Raw genomic sequence first — 13,056 nt, 5'->3', positions numbered from 1 at the left:
TTAGAACTTTCTAATAAAAAGACCAAACAGTTAATTTCTTTTCTTCGGAAAAGAATAGGGAGTAAGACTTGTAGAAACTAACAATTTTTGGCAAATTAAATGATCTTTCGCAATCCATATCACATTTTTATCATGTAGAAAAGGAGATTTAAGATATATTCATATTTATATATTATTTATAGATATCTAGTAATATATTAATCAAAAAATTGCTTTTTTATGATGTTAGAGTTTCTAATAAAATAAAATATAAATAAAATGAAGTATAAAAATTTCTAATATAAATTTACATTTTGTGTTTTTCATTAATCTTAAAGTTTTCTTAGTAATTTTTATATGCAATATAATGACAATATATGAATGTGACAAAATAATGACACTTATCTATTTATACATCTTTACAGATAGATTTCCTAGACAATTAGTTGGGAATTTGATTTGATAAATCAATGTGGTTTAGACTTTCATTTTGCATTTGTACGAATTTCTATGGATAGTGGAGTCTTCTGTAATGTACATGATTAGTGGTTTTCAACGTTGTCAAATTCTTGCTATTGTTGAAGATGTTCTTGAATTGAATCATAACTTAAGAATTATATTAGAAAAGCTCAAGTTACAAGATGTCAATTTTTTTGTAGCATTTGATTTAAAATGTGCCAATGCTGTGTTTGGTCTATCAGGTCATGGAGAAAAAAGATCATGCCTGTAGTGTGAAGGTTGAAAAATGGAGAATGTGGAAATTAAAAACTCTTAGATGTCTTGATTTTTGGTATGAAAAATACAGTGTCAAAAATAAATCTAAAAAATCTAACATGCAACAATATATGAATGTGATAGATCCAAGGATTCTCTATTTAGAGATATTTATGGACATTTGGCCTGAATTTGATGACTGGCTGAAAACTAAAAGTGTTCTTCAGAGAGGGTATCAAGGTAGAGGTTGGGACGGAAATAATTCTAACAAGATCCTAAAAAACCTATAATTCAGTGTTTGAAAGTCTTTAAAGTAGTAAAAGATTTCTGTTTTGGTCAAATTCTTTCTACAGAGTATAAAATGGCATTTGCCGTGTTTAAAAATTCTTTTCTTTCTACCCAAGAGCTTGCACAATCTCTAGGAAAAAAATGTTCATTAAGCTGGAGGTTTCACATTTTGCTGTGTCATGTTCAGTCCTTTGTCAAACATCATAACTGTGGCCTAACTAAGTTTGCTGAACAGTGTGGAGAAGCTATTTATTCTAAATTTAAATATACCTGGAGTAGAAATAAACGTGCAGAAGACCATGCTCAACATGGAGAACAACTATTATCCTCTGTAGTAAATTTCAATGAAAGAAGACTTTAATTTATCTTTAACTTTGACATGTTGCTCTCTAAAGGGCAGAAAAATAAATAAATGTATGTTTGGATTGTGTAAAATATATATTAGTATTGTAAATATAGATTTTGTTTTAGTTTTTTCAATTGCTTAAAGTCTTTATTTGTAACAGGCATCTAAAATGTTTAAATGGACTTTGGGCCCCATCAATTTTACTTTTTTGCTTTATTTGTGAGTCTTAGTTCTTTGTTTCGATTTTAAAACACTTGTGTCAATTTGTATAAGACAAATACCATAAGTTAACAATTTTTTCTTACAATTGGCGTCTAAAATGCTTCAATGTAGAGGTGTAGAGCCCCTCAATTTTATTTTTTTATGCCCTTTGTGATCCTTAACACTTTGTTCCAATTTTTATAATTTAAAAACTTTATATTCTATTTTTATAAGACAAATATTCTTAATAAATGTATATATTTTTTGTAATGGGCGTCTAAAATGGTCAAATGGACATCTAGCCCCTCAATTTACCTTTTTGTCCGATTTGTGATCCTTAGCACTTTTTTCAGATTTTAAAAACGCTAGATTCTATTTTTATAAAACAAATCCTCTTAAACAAAAACAATTTTGTTTGAGTGACACAACATAAAACCTGGTGGTCTCTTATATATCATGATTTTAAACAAATTTCTTTAAAATAAAGTTAAAAAAAATATTTAAATCTTTTACTTGACAATTGATTGATTCTTTTAAATGTTGTTTCTTGATAGATTATTATTGACTGATTCTTTTAAATGTTGTTACTTGATAGGTTATTACATGGGCCACGGCATGCAATAAAAATGAAGGGAGGGGGGGGGAGGGGTTGGGTGCAAAGTGAAATGTTTATCTTGAATTCAAATGTTTTTGTGGTTTCAAAAAAACTTTTGTCGCCCCAATTTTGAAAATAAAAATTTTGTTTGGAGATTATCTTCAAATACTAAAAAAATTGAAAAATCTGATAAAAAATCTAATTGAGATTTTTTATAGTATATGTTCCAAACTTATTCCTGCATTTATCCTGTGGAGCAGTAAATTGCTCGGCTACTTCTATTAAAGATATACTATTGACAATATCAACGTGTGTATTTAGCACTGACAAAAAGTCATATCTTTTTTGAGTCATTGTTTTTCAAAAATTTATTTTACAAATCAATTTTCTATTGCATTAATAATAATTGTGTTAAGAGCTTCAAAATAAATTGGCTTAAAAAAATCATCAGCTGTTTCTGGGTAATAGGCATTGCTTGATTGTTCTTCACAATCAATAACGTATTGAAAAAGATAATAATTCGACTTTTTTCGTTTTCTCCGCAAGGTAGATTTTTTAATTGATCTGATTGAATTTGCTGCTTTCTTAACCATTGCATAAAACAAATGAAGTCGTCATCATTTCTCCTTCTTTTTATTGTATTAATCATTAAATATGCAGATTTTTTTCCACTGTTTGTTGACATCTTTGTTAACTGAAGAGATTTTGACATGTTATCAGTCATGGTGGTAAAGCTTATAGGAGAGATTGATACAAAAAAGAAGCAAAAGGATTCCATCTGACTCTTGCAACCAACAGTTATTGCTTTTGTCTCTTGGTCAAGTTTTTCTTTCTTACATTCATTACAAAGTTGCAAGAGCGATTCATAGTTATTGATGACTCTCTTAATACATTCTGCCCGAACGGTACATCTTGTTGTGGAAAGTTTCTTCAGCTTTTTGAATGATTCAAAGTCTTGTTCTCGATGTTCTCACTAATGTTTCCAAGCAAGTTTTTGTTTTAATTAAAATATGCATTTTTCTTACTCATCTTCATAATTTACTCATCTTGTTCGGATTGTTGAATAGTAATAAAGTATTTGATAAAAACTTTATTTAGATAATTTATCTATATAAGAGAAACTTATTTTATTTAGATCATGAGCGTATAAGAGATATAATCTTATATGTCCATGTTTAAATCAAATGTTAATTAAAATATTTTTTATACAGAAAATTAGCTTCAAATAATATAATCCTTTGAATTCGAAACTCATTTGCACGAAGTTAAAAACTAGCGTAATTTTTCATTTTGTAAATTGTAGTTATCAGCTAAGCTTTATCGTCAGTCAATGCTTCGACACTTTACTCTTGCTCAGTTGAAGTATTTAAATTAAACAAATTATAATATAAAATATTAATTAATTAAAAAAATATATTATAGGTAAAATAACTGACCACCGCTGGCAATTCAAGTAAGTAACGATTTTTTTAACCGAAGGCTTTTTTCATGGCATAAAATTACAAATTGTTTTACTTGCATAGTTACCACTAAAACTAATTAATACAGTCGATTTATTTTTATATATTTTGCTAAAAGTAGATAAAAGTATTTTTATTTATATAATAGTTTTTAATTTTTTTATCAGCAAAAAAATCAACATTACTTTGCCAAATTCTGGGGGGCCATGGCTCCCTCAGCCACCCCTTATCCCTACCATCTCCCGCCTTTATCGTGGCCCATGTATTACTTATTGGTTCCTTAAAATGTTGTTACTTAATAGGTTATTATTGATTGGTTTTTTTAAATGTTATTTAATAGGTCATTATTGATTTGGTACTATTAAATGTTGTTACTTGATAGGTTATTATTGATTGGTTCTTTTAAATGTTGTTACTTAATAGCTTATTATTGACATATTATAGATTAGTATTTATTGTTTTTAGTTATTAGTTATTATTATCTGAATATTTGAATAAGATCTTTTTTTTTCATATTTTATTAACAAAGTTATTTTTTTAATCCAAATCTTAGGCTATCATTTTTTAGTTTTTATTCTTTATTGTAGTTAGTTAGAGATGCTAATTTGTATATTTACAATATTTTCAGTTAAATGCTTAAAGTGCAACTTTGATTCAAACACATTTGAAACTATGATGGATATAAACTTGGATGTTAAGGTGACATTTTTTCAACACTTTTTTAAATTCTTAAAATTTGAAATATTATTAGCAACTATAAATAAAGTTAAGCTGTTTCCAGAAATTTATTCTATATTCAGAAATTATTTCTTGTTCAGTCAGGTTTAAGACTAGGTTTTTTAAACCTAAGGAATGACTCATTATTAGTTCCTACTATCTTTCTTCATGAATTTATCATTCTTACAATTTTACATCTAAAGATTATATCTTAAATATTATTGTCAAACTTAATAATAATAACTTAATAACTGTTGTTAGTAGTAGTAGTAATAGTAGTAGTAGTAGTAGTAGTAGTAGTAGTAGTAGTAGTAGTAGTAGTAGTAGTAGTAGTAGTAGTAGTAGTAAGTAGTAGTAGTAGTCGTAGTAGTAGTAGTAGTAGTAGTAGTAGTAGTAGTAGTAGTAGTAGTAATAATAATAGTAGTAGTAGTGCCCTTTTGAGTGTGTTTGACACTAAACTCTTGGCAACCATTGCAACTGATGTAGCGGCAAGAGAGAGTCGCAGCACTTTTTTTTTTATAAGAAAATGTGAACGAAAGTGCATGCAAGTATCTAACTTGCGTAAATTTCAAATTTTTAAAACATACAATCATTAAAACATATATTAAGTTTTACAGTTTTACTTTCACTTGAAAATTGCATTGCGGCAACATCTCGTTAACTTTGATCTATAACATTTATTTTCTTTTTATAAAGTCTTTTATTTATTATAAAAATTTTTTTATTATAAATAAAGGACTTTATTTTTTTAAATTTTCAACAATCAATATGCCAGGGTAGCAGAATGGTTAGCTTGTAGAGCTTCTGAACAGAAAAATTCGAATTCTATCATTGGCAAATCTTTTTCGATTTTTTTAAAATACAAAATAAAACACTTTTAAAGTTTTATAAATATTATATACATAACACATGTAAAGATATATACTATATTATATACTATAACAAACAAAATGATTTAAAAAAAATTGAAAGATTGAAAAAATTTCAAAATTTATTGCGCTAACGGGAGGTCTTAAACCATCCAAAATGACACCAATGACATTGCACTAAACCACTGAGCTATCAATGATGTGCGTTTAGGAAAAAAACAAACCTAATTATAAACCTCTTATAAGCTCTATGTATACAGAAAAGGTGCACATTTTCTTTTTCATAAAGCAATTTTTCAAAAAAATTTATTTTACTAAAAAAGATTGAAGTAAATTTGGAAAAGGTATTGAAACGATCGCTGTGGAATAGATAAGTATAGAAATAGTAGGTTTGGTAAAGACCCTTATTTATGGGTTCAGAAAGCTAGGATATATATATAAGGAAAAAGTATAGAAATGGTCAGTGTGAAATAGACTTACAAAGACCTGTATTTTTACGGGTCCGGTCAGCTAGTTTATAATAATTTGTCAAATAAAAATTTATTAATTAACTTTTTTAATTATTCACCTCCCCAAGGCCAAGCAGGTTGCTATGGTTGAGGAGGCTAATTTATTGTGATTACAACCCTTACTCAACTTTTTAATTCTTCGACTTATTAACATAAGTAGCCTCCTTGTCTGTAGTGGCCTTCTTGGCTTTGGGGAGGTGAATTTACATTAAAAAAATTTTTTTTTTTCATGTAAAATCAGAAAGTTTAAATGTGATATCAAGAAAATTGACAGTTTTTAAGTTTGGTCTGATGGTCAAGATTAAAGTTGTCTTTAAAAATTTCTATTAGATTTTTCTTTGTTTTTTCCAATTGAGGACCACTGATTTATAGAAGCAGCGAAGACCATCATCTCTATATAAATCGGTAGTATTAAGACCATATTCTTTGCTCTATTATATGTATTATTCATATTATTTCCTCTGCGAATTATATAGCACACTGTATTGAATATAAGCACTCTTACTGGAAATATTAACATAATATATATATATATATATATATATATATATATATATATATATATATATATATATATATATATATATATATATAATATATATATATATAATATATATATATATATAATATATAATATATATATATATATATATAATATGTATATATTTATATAATATATATATATAATGTATATGTATATATAATATATATATATATATGTATATATATATATATATATATATATATATATATATGTATATATAATATATATATGTATATATATATATATATATATATATATATAATATATATATATATATAAATATATATATATATATATATATATATATATATAAATATATATATATATATATATATATATATAATATATATATATATATAATATATATATATATAATATATATATATATAATATGTATATATTTATATAACATATATGTATATAATATATATGTATATATAATATATATATATATGTATATATAATATGTATATATAATATATATATATATATATATATATATATATATATAATATATATATATATATAATATATATATATATAATATATATATATATATTTATGTATATATATATATATATATATATATATATATATATATATATATATATATATATATATATATATATATATATATATATATATATATATATATATATATATATATATATATATATATATATATATATATACAATATATATTTATAAATAGTACAATAATTAGCACTTCATTACACTTTTTTTTGAGTATAATGAAGTCTATAATCAATTTTTATTGGAATTTAATCTCATTTAAAAAAAAGCAACAGAAATCTAATCTCAGAATTCTTCATTTGAATAAAAAATGTTTGAAGCAAATTACTTCTTGACTAAATATTGCTTCGCATCAACTGTTTATATTCTGAGAATCAGGAAAACACTTAAAATTAAAAAAAAGGTGATAAAACATTGTTAACATTTTAAAGAGAGCTTATGTTCTAAAAGCATTTTTTACTCAGAGCAGCAGAAAAGTTTAATTGCAACCATGAAACCATTTGGTAATATTGAGACACATATAAAAGCAATAAAGATAATATAAAAGCAATGTAGCTTATTTGAAGAATCACAAAGTTCTAAAATGTTATTACAATTTCAAAACAAGACTTTGAAAAATCTATTGTTATTGAAAAATTTTGTTGTTAACAATCCATCTTTAAGTCAATTTAATTGAGTTAGACCGAAAGAGACATTATTTCAAACCTTGGGAAGCTTGGGGTAAATTCTTTTTCTGCAACAACAAATACTTCTAACTTAATATATGAAAGTCTTCATATTAACAACAAATACTTTTAACTTAATATATAAAAGTCTTCTTATTAAAAACATATAGTCATTAAAATAACTTAACTCGTTAAAAATTTTAAAAACTTGATTATTAGTAATTAATATGTAAGTACTATTTATTTGATACTTTGTAAATTTTGATAAGAAAAACATCTAACTTACTTTTAAAGTTCTTCATAATGAAAAATATAAATAAATATAAATCAAAAATATAAAAATATGTAAATAAAAAGTATAAAAATATGTAAATAAAAAATATAAAAATATGTAAATAATAAATTTAAAAGTATTTTTATAGTACTTTTAAGTTTCTTTAATATTATTAGGCATGTCTGTGATATTTTTTGTGTGAAATTGTTAAAATCCTATCCCATTCCTTACGGGTACATTTCGCAACGGCTTTTCAATTATCAATAAAAAAGGTTATTTTAAAATTTAAATAATTTTTTTTTTAACTCTAAAATACAGATGAAATACATACAGAAAAAACAAACCTTAAGTAAAACGAAATGCTCAAAGCCTTCAGAAATCGTACTTGCATGTGTCCTGCGCTCAAGCACCATTTTTCAGAAAATATAGTAGTACATATCCCACGTGCAATTGATTAAATGTGGTACGATTCAAATCAATACTATATCCTTCAAACTTTGATATACAATAAGGTGTTTTGGGATAATTTTTAGTAACTTAGAATATTCTTCAAACCCTGTGTGTAATATAATTCTAATTGTTTGTTTGATATAAATTTTTTAATAAACCATTATTATTAAATAATTTTTTAACTAAAATGTTGTTAAATAATTTAAAAAAATTTCCAGTTCTCTTTATCATAAAAAAATCTGACATTATAAACATTTTACATTTTTGCAAATAAAAATAACTTTTAGGATTGTTCCACTGTTATTCAAGCATTGCAGCGATCTGTTTGTGCTGACCGGCTGGAAGGAGATAATAAATACTACTGTGAAAGGTATTTTAAACAAAATATTTTGAATTATTAACATTTTTGGAGGCAAAATCAAATCAATTTGTTCTGATAATAATGTTCTCTTTCATTGTCCTAATAATGGTACTCTCTATAAAGCATGAATCCAGTTGTAAAAAATTGTTTTATCTTTTCCATAATTTTCAAAATGTCCATTTTTATATTAAAAAATTTTCAACAAATAATTTCATGTAAACATCAGATGCTGCTTTTATAGTATATATCTAACTGCAACTAATATTATTGATTTAGTATATATCTTTTATGCAAATTAATACTCACCTGTTTTTTTAAAACTAGTTTCAAAATTTGAAATATTTTCTAATAGTGGTAATTTCTGGTCTCTGGAACCATTTGCCCATATCCTTTAGGTATTGTCAACTGAGTGTTGCTATTGCCTCTTTAATTTTATAAATATGATTGTGTTTACACATCATATACAAAATGGATACAAAACCCAAGTCTGGTAGCTATTATTAATATTTGGTTTTCCAATGGTCTTTGTAACCTTGCTGTTGTCCTCTTAGTGGTACTACCTATACTACTACTAGGGAATTTTCTTGGTTGCTATTTGCAACCAAGAAAATTGCCAATAGTACCAATCTTTCATGTGAAAATTATAGGTTTTATAATAATATAGGTTTTAATAAACAGAACTTCCATGTGAGAACCAATAAATTTTATTGAAACCACTAAGTATTCTTTAAAAGTACTATTACTGTGTACAAAAACTTGTACACAAAAGATGTTGATGATTAATATCATCACTTAAAAAACAGAGCAACTTATGTAGAATATCTGTTTTATTTCCTGAAATAAATTTATGCAAATGCAGATAGCCAGCACAAATAACTAACAGCCTGCTAAGTCTGTTTTAAACAGGCTTTTTATTGCTTGTGTAATCATTAACTCTTGCCGAAGGTTGCACACATTTTTAAGTTTCTTTAATGACATTTTAATGTAAATAATAAAATTTTATTTAGATAACATTCTTTAACATAAATATTTTAGAACTTATGATGATAATGATTTGTCTATTTCTCAGGTAAGACAGTCCTCAAAGAAAATATAGCTTCACAAATCTTTTGCGATTCCATTTTATTATACCTAAAAACGATGTTGTGTGAAAGTTATTACTTAGTAATCAGACTATTTGAAGCTATTACAAATTTCATTTTAAAAGATTTTTGTTAAATCAGTAACAGTGGTATTCTTGGAAATGTTTTATTTTTAAGAATATAAATGTTCTGGTTTCTACTCATGTGTTTATCATCTACTTATAAAAACCAACAATAGACAATTTTCTTTATTTGTAAAACAATATTTTTTTAATCAATACTTTTTCCTACCAAAATGTTGCAATTATTTTTGTTTATATTTATTTTAACATAAATTTTAAGTTTAATTGTTCACTATGAAAATATGTTGTTCTGTAAAAATCAAGTTATATCTTGACTCACCCTAGTGAATTTATGATAAATGTTTAAAATTTATCTTTTGTGTCTATTTTAAAATGTTTGCAGTTGTTTTTTTTGGATTCCTTTACCCAAAAAATTGTAACATACAGCAGAAACAAAAACCATTAATTAATTTTTTGTTGATTTAAAGCAAAGTTAAATTATTTATATCTTTGGAACCAATCAAACATAGATACTGAAATTCTCGGAATAATCATAACTTATTGATATTTTTTAGTGATGCAAAATCAGTAAGTTCTTAAACTTAGAGTTGCATGACTATGGATGATTTAAAATACCTTAAGAACAACAAAAACTTAAAAACCTTAAGAGCAGTTCAACAAAAACTTAAAAATTATTTAAGTTTTTATGTTTGCACTAACCAGTGCATAAAAACTTAAGTTTTCTGCTATTAAAACTTTAAATAAAATTTTCATTTGAAAGTGAATTTAAGCAAAATGAATTTTTATTCATATCAAACTGTAGTCCATAAATATATATTAAAATAATTTTTTGTTGTGCAATTTTCAACAAGTAAAAATCTGTAGCTACAATTATAAATTTTGTTGATTTTTTTTAAAGATGCAGAATGAAAACTGTTGCTCAAAAGCGTAACAGCATTTATAAAGAACCAAATGTTCTCACATTACAATTAAAAAGGTTTTATTTTATTTTTAGTATAATTTAAGTTTAGTACTTATATTGTTATATATATATATATATATATATATATATATATATATATATATATATATATATATATATATATATATATATATATATATATATTTATATTGTTATATAAAAAAATAAAATTATAAAAGTTTCATTTTTACTGATAATAAAACAAGTTAGAGTTTATTTTAGATTTGATTTTACAAATATGTTTGGTGGAAAGATATCAAAGAATGTTGTTTTTCCTGAAGAACTTGACATAAGACCATTTATGTCTGTAGCTCAAGTAGGTAACTTTTAACTTAGGTAGGTTAATAACTAGTTAGGTAATTCCAAACATAATTAAGTAACTCCTAACTTAGGTAGGTAAGTAGATAGTTAGGTAACCCTTAACTTAAATAGGTAAGTAGATAGTTATGTAACTCTTAACTTAGATATGTAACTTTTAATTTTTATTTTATAAATTATGAAACTTTTATAATTTGCTCATTAAACAGAAATTATCTTAGGTTTGTAAACCTTTGTAAACATCTAGTTTTTAAGCTGTAAAAATGGGAGAGTTTAATAAAGTTCTTACTTGTTCCTTAAACTATTTGTTAAGCTTTTTAGATACTGGTTGCTAGAACTTATGATACATTCATAAAAAATGTCCTCAAAAACATTCTGATATAAGGATTGCATCACGAAATCAGAGAATTTCGGAACTCGTTTTCATAATATAGTTTCGAATTCCAAAAATTTTTCTAGCGAATTGCGAAATTGAAATTTATTTTTTCATGCTCTCTCCAAATTTTAAATTGTGTTTATGTTTCTGTAAATATTCTACAATTCTATAAGAAGAAATAAAGAAAACCATTGTAAATTACATTTATCCTGCATAATACAAGTAGACATAGAGAAAATATTCATATATTGCAGTTAACGATTTCACGTCTTTATTTCATATCCACATGTAATAATTTTTATATTTGGTATAACCTCGTGTTCGTGTTTTATATTTTAAGATTTTCAACAGTGTTGAGATTTGCTTATTGGAGTGCGGTGTGTATTGAATTATTTGGATCAATATTTTTTAAATAGGTACGCAAATAATAGAAGGAATAATAGCAATTTTAATTTAACAACATTTGATAACTATTTAATTTTAATTTTGTTTTGTTTAACAAGTTAAATTATTATTGACAGTACATCCTAAAATCTCTTCAAAGGAAAGTTATTCGGAATACACAAAGCAATGTAAAAATAAAAGTTCTGTTTGGATTCATTTTTTAAGAGGATCATAAAAACTAACAGCAAAATGTAAAATATGTTATGAAATAATAAAAAAAGCTGGTTCAACAACAACACCTCAGCACACGCATTTAAGAACAATACACATTATTAATGTATTTAAATGGGATGTCGTGCAAGATGAAGGTCCAGAAAGCAGTGCATCAAAAATGATGATTGCAAACTATTTATTCAACAAAAAAGAAGAATCACTTTCTGCAATCATATCACGAATGCATGCCTTAGATAATATGCCATTCAAAGTTTTCTGTATGTCTATCGATTTGAGAAATTTGTTTTTGGCTAGAGGCGCTTGAGATTATGTATTACCGAAATCACCTAACTCGATTTGCAAAATGGATTTAGAATACGCACAAAAAATGTGGGCTAAAATGATACAGGATTTTATAAATTTAAAAGAAGATTGAACAAGGTTTTGCTTAACTCTAGATGAATGAACATCTTCAAGAAACCGATGTTATTTTAATGTAAATGTTCATGGAAAGAAACAGTTTTGGAATTTAGGTTTAGTACCTGTTGAAGGACGCTTCTCTGCAGAGAAATGCATTATGGCTCTGAAAACCACATTGCAAGACAACAATCTAAATATCGATAAAGATATTACGTCTATAACAACTGATGGGGCAGCCTTGATGCAAAAAGTTGGGTGGCTTTTACCATGTAATCAGCAGTTGTGCTTCGCACATGCAATACATTTAGCTGTAATTGATGTTCTGTATAATAATTCGAATACAACTGAATTGGTGGCTCACACATATACAGAAAATGTTAGTGTAGAAGATCAGGTATGTAACTTCGATAAATCGGATGAGGAATACATTGAAGATGAAAATGTTGGCTTGAGACTTTTGAGAAGTTGAGACTGAAGAATTTGGATTTAGTTTTCTCATCAAAAAAGTTCGTTCGATTGTAAAGAAATTTGGTTTTTTGACAACATCAAATGATATTCTTCAAGTATACAAGTTTACGTGAAGCAAGAATTTGGAAAACAATTGAAACTTATTATGGACACTAGAATTAGATGGAATAGCTTAGTCGAAATGCTTGAAAGGTTTAACAAGCTAAAAAGCATTGATTGTCATTGCATCTGATATCGTTATTCTA

The 13,056-nt window shown here is 25.2% G+C and overlaps 1 protein-coding gene across 2 annotated transcripts in view; it reads left to right on the top strand.

The window, feature by feature from the left end:
* LOC100204626 (ubiquitin carboxyl-terminal hydrolase 42) overlaps positions 1-13,056 on the top strand; it is a 182,965-nt gene that overhangs the window by 42,721 nt on the left and 127,188 nt on the right. For both annotated transcript variants that reach the window (XM_065803605.1, XM_065803606.1), the window contains exons 5-8: positions 4,212-4,282; positions 8,433-8,515; positions 10,570-10,647; positions 10,855-10,948. In XM_065803605.1, coding sequence (XP_065659677.1) covers positions 4,212-4,282; positions 8,433-8,515; positions 10,570-10,647; positions 10,855-10,948 — 326 coding nt within the window. The remainder of the gene's footprint in view (positions 1-4,211; positions 4,283-8,432; positions 8,516-10,569; positions 10,648-10,854; positions 10,949-13,056) is intronic.

Source organism: Hydra vulgaris, chromosome 08 (genome assembly GCF_038396675.1).
Source record: "Hydra vulgaris chromosome 08, alternate assembly HydraT2T_AEP".
NCBI lineage: Eukaryota > Metazoa > Cnidaria > Hydrozoa > Anthoathecata > Hydridae > Hydra > Hydra vulgaris.
Note: the sequence above shows the minus strand (reverse complement) of the source record. Positions and strands in the feature narration are given on the sequence as shown.